Source organism: Heliconius melpomene, chromosome 4, assembly GCF_056956725.1.
Source record: "Heliconius melpomene rosina isolate 202511_hmr_F chromosome 4, ASM5695672v1, whole genome shotgun sequence".
Classification (NCBI taxonomy): Eukaryota; Metazoa; Arthropoda; class Insecta; order Lepidoptera; family Nymphalidae; genus Heliconius; species Heliconius melpomene.
Window position 1 is genome coordinate 4,923,866 of NC_140392.1, and position 14,277 is coordinate 4,938,142.

The window sequence follows — 14,277 nt, forward strand, 5'->3', positions numbered from 1 at the left end:
ATGAAAATGAATTCCGCATATATTTATACACACGCGATTATGTGTGTAGCGATTCGTGAAAATATCGTTCAAGAGCATTCTTGGTTTCTCTTGTCTCGTATCATAGTTTTGTAGGTGTGCACTGAATACTGTTAACTTTGTATTAATTACATTAAAGATATTTCGCAGTTATAGCGCTTTAAAATTATACAACATCAAATATATGAAAATATATATTTTTTTTTATGTACATACTTGTATATAGCTAGCTTGTGGAATAAACGAAGTTACCGCGACTTTTTTAAGACTATTTAGAGACGAAACTCGTGCTATGTAAAACAACGGTCAAACGCGAATCCGATTCGCATTCCGAGGGTTCTGTACTAAATTGACAAACTTCAGCTATCGAATGAAGTATGATGATATATGTTATATGAAATGAACTGCAATTATCTATAAATTTGTTATTTTTTTTTTCTATAAATATTTATAACTGTTCACTAGTTATATTTATCCTTTATTTGTACAGCAAGTTCTCATTTCTTGCCAAATTTCATAATTGTACAAGAAGTACCCTATCGTTTTTTTTACGGCTAATTTCATACAACATGCAATAAAATGTAAGCATAAATCTTTTAATTGTGCTAATATTTTCTATGTCACGGGATCACACGATCTTAAAATCCATGCTAGACAGACGATACGATACGACAAAGTGATCTTATAGGGGTTCCATTTTTTTTTTGAGGTATTCTATCCCTAAAAATAAGTAGGATACAGAAAAATGCTTAAACGAAATCTCCTTATTTGTCAAATGTTTCTAACTGTGATACAAAGACCTTGTATACAAAATAAAACGATAATAGAAGTGATGCGATTTATATTACAGTCTTTGAAAAAAATGTCAATGTCCGAATAAACTGGTTTTATTCTTGTCGCTCTCAATAAGGTACTAAGGACTAAGGTTAAGGTTTAATGTAAATTATTATTTTTTGTTTCAGGTATGTTTCTAGTTTATAACTAAGAGAGATTAATAAGCAAAAGGTATGTATTAAAACACATATTATTACTTAAGTATTTATTAAAAATGTATTACAAGTAAATCACACTGTAAAGAGTTTCCACAGTTTCTCAAACTTACAGTAATCAAAATCACAATTCTAATCGTGATAGGGATAACTGCCGAAAACATCTTATTTTATATGTATATTTATTTATATATCACATTAGTGGTAATAACTCGTATCGTAAAATCGCTTGGAGTATTTAGAAATTCGTCTAAAATTGGCTTTTTCAGTTAATTAACTGAAATTATTTGCCGTATGACTGAGGAGGGTAGTAGTTATCTTGGGGAGGATAGTACGTTTGCTGTGGGGGGTAGTAAACCTGTTGAGGGTAGACAGGTTGAGGGGTTGGTTGAATAGGTTGTTGTGGGGCCAAAGGCTTTGGAGGCTCTTGACCTTGAGGGTAGTAGATGTTTTGTTGTTGCTGCTGCTGTTGTTGTTGTTGCTGCTTTTTCTTCTCTTCCTCTGCCTTTGCTGCTTCTTCCTTAGCGTTCTGGTCAATTGATCTGTAAATTATGATTAATATTTATTTTCACATATATTTATATTATAGTATATAAACAATCTTAATAAAATATGCATCACAGTATTTTATGGAAGTTAAAATATTATAACCAGTTTAAAAAAATTATCACATTTTGATTTCAGAAAGTTCTATTTAATTTTTGAACTGAATCCCTTTTTCACATGTTGTATTAAAATAATTCACGATTTGCTTACACGTGCTTAGAAGTATATAATACATACGTTTCCTTATATTGTTAAAAATAAAAATATTTACATATTTCTTATAATAATTCTTTTCTGCAACAAAAAGTTACAATTGTTTTATTTTTCACAAGCTTTGTTTAGAATTGACGTTGTTAGCATCCTCAAGTTTCGCATGTAAAAAGTTTATTTTATTTTTTTCACTGTGCAAATTTTGTTCGCTTCGTTTCGAAAATATTTTTTTTTATCATCGGATCGTGCACATTTAAAATAAGCTATTGCGATTTTTTTATAGCAAATAATTAATTTCGTTGACAGATACAGAGATAGCAATTAGCAAAAGCCGCACTGATTAATTATTTATAATGTCTAAGTATATTTTTTTAATTATTATTATTTATGTATATATGTTAAAAGAAATAACTTAGCTTCTCGCTGTTTCCCGCATATAGCAGGTTAAGTAGAGGGAAATAAAGTAAAGACACTCGTTTCCTCACTTTCCGCCGACTTATTCAAGGCATTGTGTGTTGAGTGTTATTGCCTTGATGCTAAAGCGAAGAAATGAAAATATTAATAAATAATAATTCATTCCTCCGAGTGAGGATTGAACCCACTACCGACGGGTTACCGTCACATCCCTGTGCACTTGCGTCACGACGGCCTCATGTATGTATGGAGATGATCATATTTGCATAAAGTCATAACTTACGCTTGAATCGCTGGTGGGATGGGATGAGGCTTAGGCAAGTGGTCGCCCTCAGCGTGAAAACCAGTATCATCAGCCCAATAAGTTACAGTGTAGACCTTGCCGTCAGCGCCAGTGAAGGAATAGAAACCCTTTTTCACGATGCTCTCTTCGTTGTTAACATTGGTGGCGTAGCCTTCTTCACTGACGTGAGTTCCATCAGCAATTTCGTACCTAAGAAATCATACATTTATTTACATATATAATATTTTTGCTAATTGTATATATTAGGCATTTTTTAACATAATGTATTGCTATTTTTAGTATCATTTAAACTTGTTCTTTACCGGAAATAATTTTGTTTATTAACGGGAAAAAATATTTATTGTATAACCATTAAGGCGTGGGTTTGCCAAAATTATGGAAATCTGCTTTAGGATGTATCTAATTATGCAAAATTTTAGGTACGATATCTCTATACTGTTATAAGGCAATAAAATAACAGGTTCTATAGTCCATTTTGCGTCAAAAATATGGTGTTAGTGGGTTCACCGTTACGGTTTAAATTGGATATTTTTATTGACAATCGATTGGCATATTTTACACCTAAAATTAGCATATAAATGTATTGTAAATCAGTCAGCATATGAAGAAAAGAAAATTAATTATATTATCATAGCAAAACAGATTTAAAGTAAAAGTTTATAGGAATATAAAATTGTGAATTAAATTTTGTTAAAACTTAAAAAATACTTAGAATTTGAAAATTTATATTGAAGGTATATTTTTTAGCTTATATAAATAAGATTTGAGTATTGAAATTACATTATACGTTTGGTTGAACGGGTTATCTTCTTCAAATTTAAAGTGCGTTCAATAAATTAACTTGGAGGAGGGTCAAGCTATCTCGATAAGGAGCGTTAAAAAGACCATCTCGGTTTAGCCTTGAGCAAACCAAGTTCAGGTAACAAAAGTCTTTAGATTAATGGCATAGGAATATCGGCACCTTTTTAATATAATTAATTGGATTTTAAAGCTTATTAAGTTTAGAAAAATGTAATTTTAGGTACTTACTCATATTTATAGCTTCCATTATCACCTAAAATTTGTTCGTTTTTAATAACTGGGACTGGAGTTGTTGTGCTGGATGATGAGGGCACGTTTTGGTTCAAGTTATTTTGGTTGTTTCCTGCGTTCCAGTTGTTTTGAGACCCTGAGTTTTGCGGCTTGTTCCAGGAATTCTGTGAGCCACCATTCTGTGGTTTATTCCAATTGTTTTGTGCACCAACATTTTGCGAACTGCCTTGTTGGTTCCATGAGTTTTGTTGGTTCCAAGCGTTTTGCTGATTATTCCATCCATTGTCTTGAGGCTTCTGCTGATTATTCCACCCACTGTTTTGAGGCTTCTGTTGATTATTCCATACATTATTTTGGGGATTTTGCTGATTGTTCCATCCATTGTTTTGCGACCAATTGTTAGATGGTTGGCTTGGTTGAGGATTGTTCCAAGAATTTTGATTGTTTTGATTGTAATTGTTATTATATTGGTTGCTGTAACCACTTTCCGGTTGATTATAGTTGCTTTCGGATGCATAGTAATTTCTGACAGATGCTGAAGGAACTGCGGTTTTTACAGAATCGTAATTTGAGGGAGGATTCCAGAGCTTTGGAGCAACACTATTTGGAACATTATTGTAATTGTTTGCAATTGGTAAGTTGTAATCTTGTGATCTTGGAGCTATAACTGATGCTGACGTTTCGAGGTCTTCTACTGCCTGAGGATTGGTCTCAATTTCATCTGCTAACGAGAGGGCTAGAGTGACGCTAAGAACGAAAAGCTGCAAATAACAGAAAAAAAGATCGCTTGTTAATATTTTAAAGCTGAAGCAGAATGTAGATACATTATAAAAAATCTTTAAAAATGTTTATATTAATAAACATTATTTTTACAAAACACTAAATTTATTTATAATATTACTAAATATATATAAAAAATACACGAATAATTAGCATCATCACACTTTCAATAAGGACTTATTCACTTAAACTGATTTTTTATTAATTTCCAAAGAGCTTTTATATTTCAATAACACTTCAGCACATATTTAGCCACTACACAAAATTGAAGCTCCAAGGACTCACCAGCTTCATCTTGATGTCCTTCCAAGTCCGCGTTCTGATCGAAACTGTGCCCACAAGGGGTCTCGGCACATTTTTATAGGAAAAAGATCCTGCGTCCTTATGCGTATGCGCATCTCGGCGTACGCGGTGCGCGATGACCTCACTTCTGTTGTCCTCGATTAGAGATTTGAATTTAGGGTGCACTTAGTCAACCTTAAATAATTTTGAATGGAACTTAATATTAATAAATTGAAAATGTGAAGTAGTATCAATAAAAAATATATTTGTATGATTATAATAAATCGTTTTTGGAATAAAGGTTAATAAATTATACTGTAGTTAATTTTGATATGGTCATTTTTAAACAACTTATGTAAATGAAGAGTACTACAATATTCTATGAATGAATAGTAAAGTTGTACAGTCATTCATAAAAGTTGCATGAGTTAATAGCGTTTGTTTAGATTTTATTTAACAAGTATCCAAATTTAGCTGTTGTAAATTGAACTAATAGGATGTAGAGGACTTTTAAAACATTATAAGCAAAAATAAGTTACTAATAAGTTGAGGCCAGTCGTGGCGCATAGACACAAACGTGCGAGAGTAAACGCGACAGGTTGTAGGTTCGATTCCCACTCGAGGAAATGCAATATTTTATATTTTAATTTCATCGCTCTGGAAACGAGGCAAAGTGCGTCATTGAATTCCGCCACTTAACGGTGGAAAATAGGTAACGGAATTGTTTTACTGAGAACAGAGTGACACGAGGTTCCTAGGTTCCCTCTGCCGACACTGCCATGTACGAGATACAGTGTTAAACTATGTCGCTAGTGATGTAATATGAAAGATTACTGGTATAAAATTCATCTAACCTATAATTATTTGAATAGTTACACAGTTTGAGTCTCAAAAAAAAAATACGAATAGAATATCTATAATACAATAAGAGTAACGAGTATTTATATCGTTTTTTATATATATTTTTTTTATTTATGAATTCTTTACATAGAGCACTAATATTAAAAAGTAATAAAAAAAAACCAAGTCGTCTGATATAATTGTCCAGTGATTTATGTTTCAAATCATTTCATACACAAAAAAGCGATGATAGATCTGTATGTCATAATGTAACGAACTACTTGTATTTATATAAAAACATTGTCATTGAACTAAGTGCTGTTCGAATATATTTTAAAGATCCGAACATTCGAACTTCTTCGAACTGGATTATATAATTTTGTATTATGACGGTCGAGGCCAGTAGTAGCGCAGGGGTGCCAAACGCACCCCTGCGCTACTACTGGCCACCCCCAAGCGCAGGGGTCAAAGTGCCTGAAAATGCGATAGGTTGGGGGTTCAATTCCTACTCCAGAAAACTAAATATTTAATAATATTAATTAATATTTTCATTTCTTCGCTCTGGTGTCGAAGCAAAGCGGGGCCTTAAATTCCGCCACCTTCGACACGCAATGCCTCCAGAGATCGGTGGAAAATGGGGAGCGAAGTGTTTTAACACTAGGTTTTCCCTCTGCTGACTCTGCTGTGTGCGGGATACAGCGTGAAGCTGATTTTGATTATATATAACTTCATCGAACTGGATTTTGTTTTTACGGTCGATGTTTAAATTGTTATATTGAATTACACTTTTGATATTAGGCTACAGATATTCTTGATATAATTTAAAATCTTGTATTTTTGTTACAAAGCTTAAGGTGTAAACGATTTTCAATTTTACGAAATTGATTATAATTATTGATTTTTTAATACTTTTATTAATATTACGAGCATATGTTTTATATTGATTCTGCGTATTAAATTGATTCTGCCGTATTTTGCTTAGTGAGAAAAGATAATAATTTTCAGATTTCAATATAGTTTTACACGTGATCTTCTAACTTTGACATCTAGACTAAACCCAAGTTATAGTTTAATGTAGTTAGTAAATTTTGAAATATTCGTGCAGGTGTTTTATTTTAATTCATCCCCTAGGGGTGCAAATAAGGGGTTGAAAGTTTGTATGAAAAATCTCTAAATCGCCACTGATTTTTATAAGATTTGAAATTGAGACTCTTAAAAATATTTCATGGAACACGTGTTTCTTGGTTTATTAGAATTTACCCCTAATAAGCAAGCGAAGCTGCGCGCGTACGCTAGTAGTTTAATAAAGTTAGTACATTTTTAAATAATCGTGCAGGTACATTTGGTCTTTGTAGTTCTAAATCATATGTATGTGAATTTTATGATTTTATATACATTATATACTTGCATACCTTTACATATAACATCAACGAGATGCGTGAGTTTGATAGTTAACACAGATTAGAAAAATAACTTAAAGCCCGGCAAGAATGTTCAACTTCCTATATGTTTGTATATTCTGTACACGAGTTTAGAATAAGTAAAAGATATATCACATGACGCTTTTGCCATAAACTGCTGGAACTTAAAAAAAATTAAGATTTTGTTCAATTGAAATTCTATATACTCTTTATTCATAACTAGCGAACCCGGACGCGGCTACGCCTGCTTGAACTATAAGAATATTTATTAAATATAATATAATATATTTATTTTTATAAGGATGAATATCAAAATATAAGTTCATTTTGGGTGACGTTTTCTTAAAACAACAAAGAAACTTTGCAAACCGGTGCTTAGCAACGACGGTTGTTATTAACATTGCAGAATAAATTGCATGTCAAATTAGAAAGTATTTTAATTTATTAGTATATATGTGTAATGTAATGTTATATAGCCTATAGCACTTCTGAAGAATGCAGCTTTCATACAAAACAAAAACAAAGTAAATCGGACCAGTAGATCCAGAGATCTTAGCGTTCAAACAAACAAACAAACAAACTCTTCCGCTTTATTATATTAGTATAGATAGATAGTATAGATAGACTTTTCCAAGCAGTTTTGTGTTGAAGTTCAAACAAATGAACATAGAGCTAATCTGAAGACAAATGCCGTAAAACTGTACGAAATAGAGCCAACATTGTGGTCTTAGTCCAATATTATTGGTACTATTATTATTATACATTAAGACATTCGATTCTCCTTTTTCAGTCAATTTTTCAACTCAACGCGGTCTTATTATGAGAATGAGGAAATGAAATTAATTCTTCTGAGTGAAAATCGAACCCACAACCATTGTATCTACAGTCACACTTTTGCGCCACTGCGCTACAGAATCAAAAGCTTCAATATGAAGATAAATATAAATATTAAAAATATGAACGAAAATTCTTTGCAAAGCTAATGCAATGCTTTAGCAACATGAACTAAAATTTTACTAATTAGTACCAACATTTGCAAACTAAAATCGTGTGAATAACTTACCTACGTATAAATAAATATTTAAAGAAGATTTACTCTCAAAAGAACTCCAAATAATGTTTTTAATGAAGGATATAATTCGATTTTATGTTTATCTTACCCTTAAGTGGATTTATATCTTACCAATAAAACAAGGCTTCATATCGAAGACGAATCCATTTATAAAATTTGCATGAGACACTTCCAAATTCATCAGCCCATTATTGGGGAGAGGGGGCACCGTGGGAATGGCGGGTGATGTCATTGCGACGAGTTATTGTAAGGCTGTGATGATTTAATTGATTTAAATCGTGATGTATATGAATCTTTTTTTAATTCTATTAGTTTAGAAATTAATTGTAATTCGTGTTGTTGGAAGAATAGTTTTATAATAATTATTGCTAGAATGAATATAAAATTTGTTGAAGAAATTATTATTATCTATATCTATCTTCTATCTATATATATAAAATCGAAAGGTCACTCACTCATCACGAAATCTCAGACACTACATGTGCTAGGAATCTCAAATTTTGCATAGGAGTTACTTATAGGACGTAGGTGCTCGCTAAGACGGGAATTTGCAATATTCGACTTCTAAGGGGTTGTTTTTGGGGTTGAAAGTTTGTTTGAAACTTCGTTACTACAAATGCTAGGAGTCTCAAATTTTGCATAGACGTCACTAGGACGTAGTCATGGAGACAGAAATTAATAATAACATAGTTCACGCGGGTGAAACCGCGAGCGGGCCGCTAGTTATTTATATTTTCTTGTTTTTTATCTTCATGCTGTATACTGCACATAACAGGAAAGGCAGAGGGAAGCTCGGAACCAATCGGAAGTGTTAAGACACTCCGCTCCCTATTTAGACACTTCCATTCCTTACTTTCCGCCGAATTCTTTAGGCATTGTATGAGGCATCTTGTACTAGAGCGTAGAAATAAAAATATTTAATGTTTCATTCCTCCGAGTGGGAATCAAACCCACGATGACATTTATATGCGCTTATAGAAAAGGAACTTGAAGAAAATTGCTAAGAAAGTTTTTCTAATAAAACAAAACTTGTTTATATATATATATATTGTATATTCAAATACCGACCCATAAATATTTAAAATTTATATAAAAAAATAAAAGATATTGGACATATAAGTAGAAGTACATATAACATAATAAAGTACTAAAACTTAAACTTTAGCGATAAGCTTTTTTAACTCTTGCTTGTGACACAACCCCCCCCTAAATATATTGCTTGGAATCTTCATGAAATATTATTGAGTTAGTGGTTTTATCTCGGAATGCTTGTGGGTCCGTTTCCACGTATATATAATAAAGTATGATGTGATAGAATGTATAAGGGGTCCCTAAAACTCTTATTGAATTATATTAATCTTCTTCTTATTTATAAATAAGGCTTTATTTATTATTTTAATGGTTTCAATTATCTGTGCTGGAAAAGGGAAATAAATTTGCTATGAATTTATGCAGAATATGTATGGGGGTGGATTAATGGATACTAAATCACTCATTGTTTTTTATTTATTATTTTACTGACGTACCGAGAAAGGCGTTCAGTTATTTTTAGACATGTGTAAGGTTTTTAGTTTTCGTCTATATTTCACATTTCTCATTTTATTTTTCGTAACCCAACGCCGCACTTCCTGTCACATTCTGTATTAGTAAAACTCTAAACTAGAAGTGTAAAATATTTTCTTTTTTTTTTCGGATTTCAACTCACGACTATCGAGTAACATGCATACCGACAATGTGGGCTCATCCGCACTGAACCCTGACGGCGACAAGTCACTTCTCTTATATGTATTATTTTTTACTTCCAATAAAACTTAATAAAACTTGGTAGGCTGATCGGACCTTTGGACCTTAGTGCTAAGGGACTCCCTCTTCATTAAATCTCCGATTTTTATAGGTTCAGTTCTATCACTGTCCGGCTTTTCGCTAATTTCTCTTCTTTCTGCCTCGGAGTGTTTTAACAATACTATTTCCCTACCCGCTGTGCAAAATAAAGCTTGTAGCTAAAAAGAAAAACAACATACTCTCTCACATTCAATATTAAATATTATATATTTACTTATCTATAAAAGTTTATTTGCCGCCATAACTTTTTTAAGTTTAATTTTTTGACAAATAAGTCGTCGTTTGGATTTGAGGATTCCTTAATTAGTAAACATAAATTAAGTGGCTAGCAAACGTTTGTAAATTACAAATGTAAATTGGCTGTATAACGGTGTTTCTTCAACTTCTTATATGATCTTGCCGTTCTACGATAGAAATGAATAATGTTATTATTTAATCAAATAACACAAGATACGGTCGAGCTATAGTTTTTTAAATTGTTTTTTTTTTTAAATTTCAATGATAATTAGAGAAGAATGGAGGTGTTGTAACGGGATGGGAGTATCTTAACACTATGTTCCAAGGTTCTTTCTGTTTACGTTATATGCGGGATAGCTAAAAAAAATCTCTTATATGTTTAGGAACCTATAGTATAACATTAATATTTTTCATGTAGTGCATGTACCTACGGATTTAAATAGAAAAGCTAACATTAGTTTAGACAACAATAAGGTAAGTATAAAAATTACTTAGTAGGTACAAATTTTCTTAGCAGCTTCAATTTCAAATAACCTAGTGGGAAGACACTCCATTTCTTAATTTCAGCCCAATTTACCCGACATTGTTCTTTGTCTTGTTACTAGATCGGGAATCGAATCCACAACCATCGTGCTTACAAACAGCTGATTCCCACAATTATTATTATAAATCAATTTACATATATACCTTAAGTTGTTAACAATTGAATTTGTTTGTTCTTCAAGTACTCTCAGCAGGACAGATGCCTCTGGACACTTTGACGTTGTTGATTTAATATGCAAACGAAGAATTAGTCATTATTTTGTTTTTTTTTTTAATTTTTTTTATTGAATACGACTTATGCACATATTTTAAACATCCTTTAAATAATTTACATTGTTATTTTGGTAAGTTAATTTTATTCTGTGGTATTTTTATTGTTCTTTAATATAGATATGAAATTATTATATAGATTTAAATTTAATTTTTTGGTTGTATGAGTCTTCTTCTCAATGTGCAACTATTTAGGTTGTTCTGCTTGTACTTCTTAATACGGGAGAAAGATAGATAGAAAAAATATTTGAATAAATAAAAAACATATTCTATAAATATTGGCTGGATTCTGTGAACTGGATGCAGTTTTAAAGATTGTATCGTTTGGACGTATGCCACGACAACGTATATTTATGTATTTTCTTTAAGTGATATATCAGCGATTTTGGAAACGTAGGAAGCTTGTGACACTCTCTGCACTTCATGTCCTACTTTAAAGTGAAACAACATACAGTTTATCCACCAATTTTTATTGGTAATAACATTTTAAGGAGATTGAAATTATGGACATAATAAAAATACACTTTATATTGCCTTTTCTGTTATTACTTTGTACTTTTTTCCCGTTGGTATTTGGTTATTTAGTTGTTCATTAACGGTTACTAACGGTTCATTTGTGACATATTTTTGAGATTTGTTTACTTTCTTGTCAAAAATGTTTAAACTTTCTTTCAAGGCTACCGTTTTTAGTGTTTGACATATATTTTATTTAGTGTTGATATTATTCGTAATGCAAAGTACTGGAGGTTTGCTTCAAGTTTGTGTTGTTTTAAAAATATGATTTTTCATATATATTATGAACATTTAAATTGAATTTATTTTTTTGTCCCTTTACAACCGACAGTTAAATATTTTATAAATAAAAACTATAGTTAATTTCTGTGCTAAAATTATACAGACTGACTAAAATTAAACCTAAAGTTATATTTTCTTTTGTAACATGGAAACCTAGTGTCAATACACTCTCATTCTTAACTTTCCCGTATCTTTCGCTTTGCCTTGACACTGACTCGACGACGAGCGACGGCTTCTATACCAATATGCATACGTATATTAACTAAGTAGAGTGATTTTAAAAGACAAATGAATTATTATCACTCGAAAATTAATCTACTTTATCTTTTAACATGTTTTAGCAAATAAATCCAGAATTTGCTGATTTTAAAAATTCCAGCTCAATTAAAGGTGGTCTTCACGCATTATACCAACAATTTACTATATACAGTTATGCCTTATCACAGATATATAGATTGTAATTAATTTTGAGATTCATAAGATAAGAATTGTTTTCTGTCTATTCTGTATAGCAATATATTAGATCCTAAATGCTAATATTTCCACCAAATCATTTTGAACAAACAAATTTGTCACGTCTTTAGTTCAGTTCTTTATTTATGGTGCTTCGAGCGTGCCAGTTAAGGACTAATCACTTCGCCTTGTCACGTCTAGTACTTAGTTTCTGCTTGTCCCTTTGACTTGTGACAGCAATCACAGTAAAGAATTACTTGTATTAAGAATTTATTAGAATTCATCATCATCATCATCAGCCTGTCCTCGTCCACTGCTGGATATAGGCCTCTCCAATGGCACGCCACTGAGCTCGATCTTCAGCTCTTCTATTAGAATTACTTGGAGTAAAATAATCCTCAAGGCATGATGACAATGTGTGTATAATAGCATATCTATAAAAGTGTAAAAATCTCATAAATTATCGTAATCTGATATATCTTTGAGATTTTGATATTTTTTTGTTAAACAGAACAGTCCGAAACATGTTTCATCTATTAAAAAGATAAAAAATTATTCTCCAAAATTTAATCATTTAATTACTAGCAAGAGTTTAAAGAACCGATGTAGGAGTGTAATTTTTTTAATGTTATACAATTTTTTATTTGGAGATGAAGGCGGTGCTAGGCTTCATTTGTCAATTCTCGCGTTGAAAAATTTATAAAGATATCATCTTAAGTATTACTGCTGCGTTAAACACATATTATAAGGTTTGATTGTCTAGATTGAAATCTTAATTCTCTTAAAACATTTTTATTTTCATATAGTAGTGAGTCATCACGAAGTGTGACAGTAAACGAGACAGGTTGGGGGTTCGATTCTTACTGGAGGGAATGAAATGTTAAATATTTTCATTTCTTTGCTCTGGCGTGCTTTCTCTTTGCACAATGCCTCCAGAATTCGGCGGAAAATGGCGAACAGAGTCTCTTAACACTAGATTCCTTTTGCCTACCCTGCTATGTGCGGGATACAGCGTGAAACGGAAAAAGAGAGAGTTCTTTTCTGTATCTGTAATCAACGAAATATGTTAAATTGCGGTATACAGTAGTTTCTCGTAACAAAATAAAAATATAATATTAAAGCTAGATTAGCTAATTTATTACAAGTAATTACGTACTTGACCCATTTCGTGGTGGCTAAGACCACGCCGAGTTCTGAATTCCGAGAACAATGCAGTATTTTAGACGGACGAAAAAAAAAACTGCTTTATAATATAACATTTTTGTAACTGGTTTCATATATCAAGAGTGCCATTGACCCCGAGATGATTCAGAAGACTTGTTTACTCTACCTTCATTATTCTGTGTTCACAACATATATATATATAAGAAGATTTGATCGATGTCGACTGAGATAACCCTTATTTCGGCACCAAATACCGTTGATTAGTGTGTGAGTTTTGCATTTGTTAAGATTTATTTGAGTAATACTGATATATTACTATAATTAATAAGATTTGCAAAAAAAGAAGGAGGTTCTCAATTCGACGGCATCTTTTAAAAAATATATTTAAAAATAATAAACAATTTTTTTCTAAGAAATTTAGAAGTTAATTCTATTAGTTCAGCGATTTGTTTGGTAAATAGAAATTTATAATTATCTACTTTTATCTACAAATATAATTAAAATTCCTGTATGCAGTAGGATTTCTTCAACCAAGTCGACGGCAACCCAAAAAGAAAGAACACATACTGTTACAAAAATGCTAAATATTTATTACCTTGACTTTCCAAATCCGCGAGCCAAGGTCAGTTGGGGTGAATAAACTTTTTAACCAATTAATGTTAATAGTGTTGCTTTAGTATCACTGAATCACACTTTTAAAATATCTATAATGTTAGGTTAAATTAACTTGTATATTCTTTATATAGTTTAAAATAAGGTTCCTTCCTATCGTCTACCCTTAGGTCTTTCAAAGTAAGCAACAGATTTCAATAAGGTTTTTATAATTCGACTAGCGGACCCGGACGCGGCTACGCCTGCTTGAAATATAAGAATATAATTTCTATAGAAATATAATTTCAATCTAGATGAAATGCTAAAAGTGACTATTATATATATTTTCATAAGGATGAATATCAAAATGACGCGGTAACGAACGCGGTCGCGTAGCGACGACGGTTGTTATTAACATGGCAGAATAAATTGCATGTCAAATTAGAAAGTATTTTAATTTATTAGTATATATGT

General features: G+C 31.6%; 2 protein-coding genes across 2 annotated transcripts in view; one reads left to right on the forward strand and one right to left on the reverse strand.

The window, feature by feature from the left end:
• hwt (SH2 domain-containing adapter heavyweight) overlaps positions 1–14,277 on the forward strand; it is a 166,377-nt gene that overhangs the window by 21,311 nt on the left and 130,789 nt on the right. The window lies entirely within an intron of this gene.
• LOC146539518 (uncharacterized) lies at positions 1,043–4,720 on the reverse strand. Its single transcript, XM_085208282.1, has 4 exons — positions 4,579–4,720; positions 3,511–4,274; positions 2,461–2,670; positions 1,043–1,549 (listed from the first exon to the last, which is right to left on the reverse strand). The coding sequence occupies exons 1-4, from the start codon at positions 4,585–4,587 to the stop codon at positions 1,291–1,293; spliced, it is 1,242 nt and encodes a 413-aa protein (XP_085064408.1). The 5' UTR covers positions 4,588–4,720; the 3' UTR covers positions 1,043–1,290.

Bases quoted from the DNA above. Each gene is read 5' to 3' on its own strand.
- LOC146539518 (XM_085208282.1), bottom strand. The intron at 2,671-3,510 runs GTAAGTACCTAA...ATGATTTCTTAG, and splicing joins AATGGAAGCTATAAATATGA to GTACGAAATTGCTGATGGAA. The intron at 1,550-2,460 runs GTAAGTTATGAC...CATAATTTACAG, and splicing joins ATCCCACCAGCGATTCAAGC to ATCAATTGACCAGAACGCTA.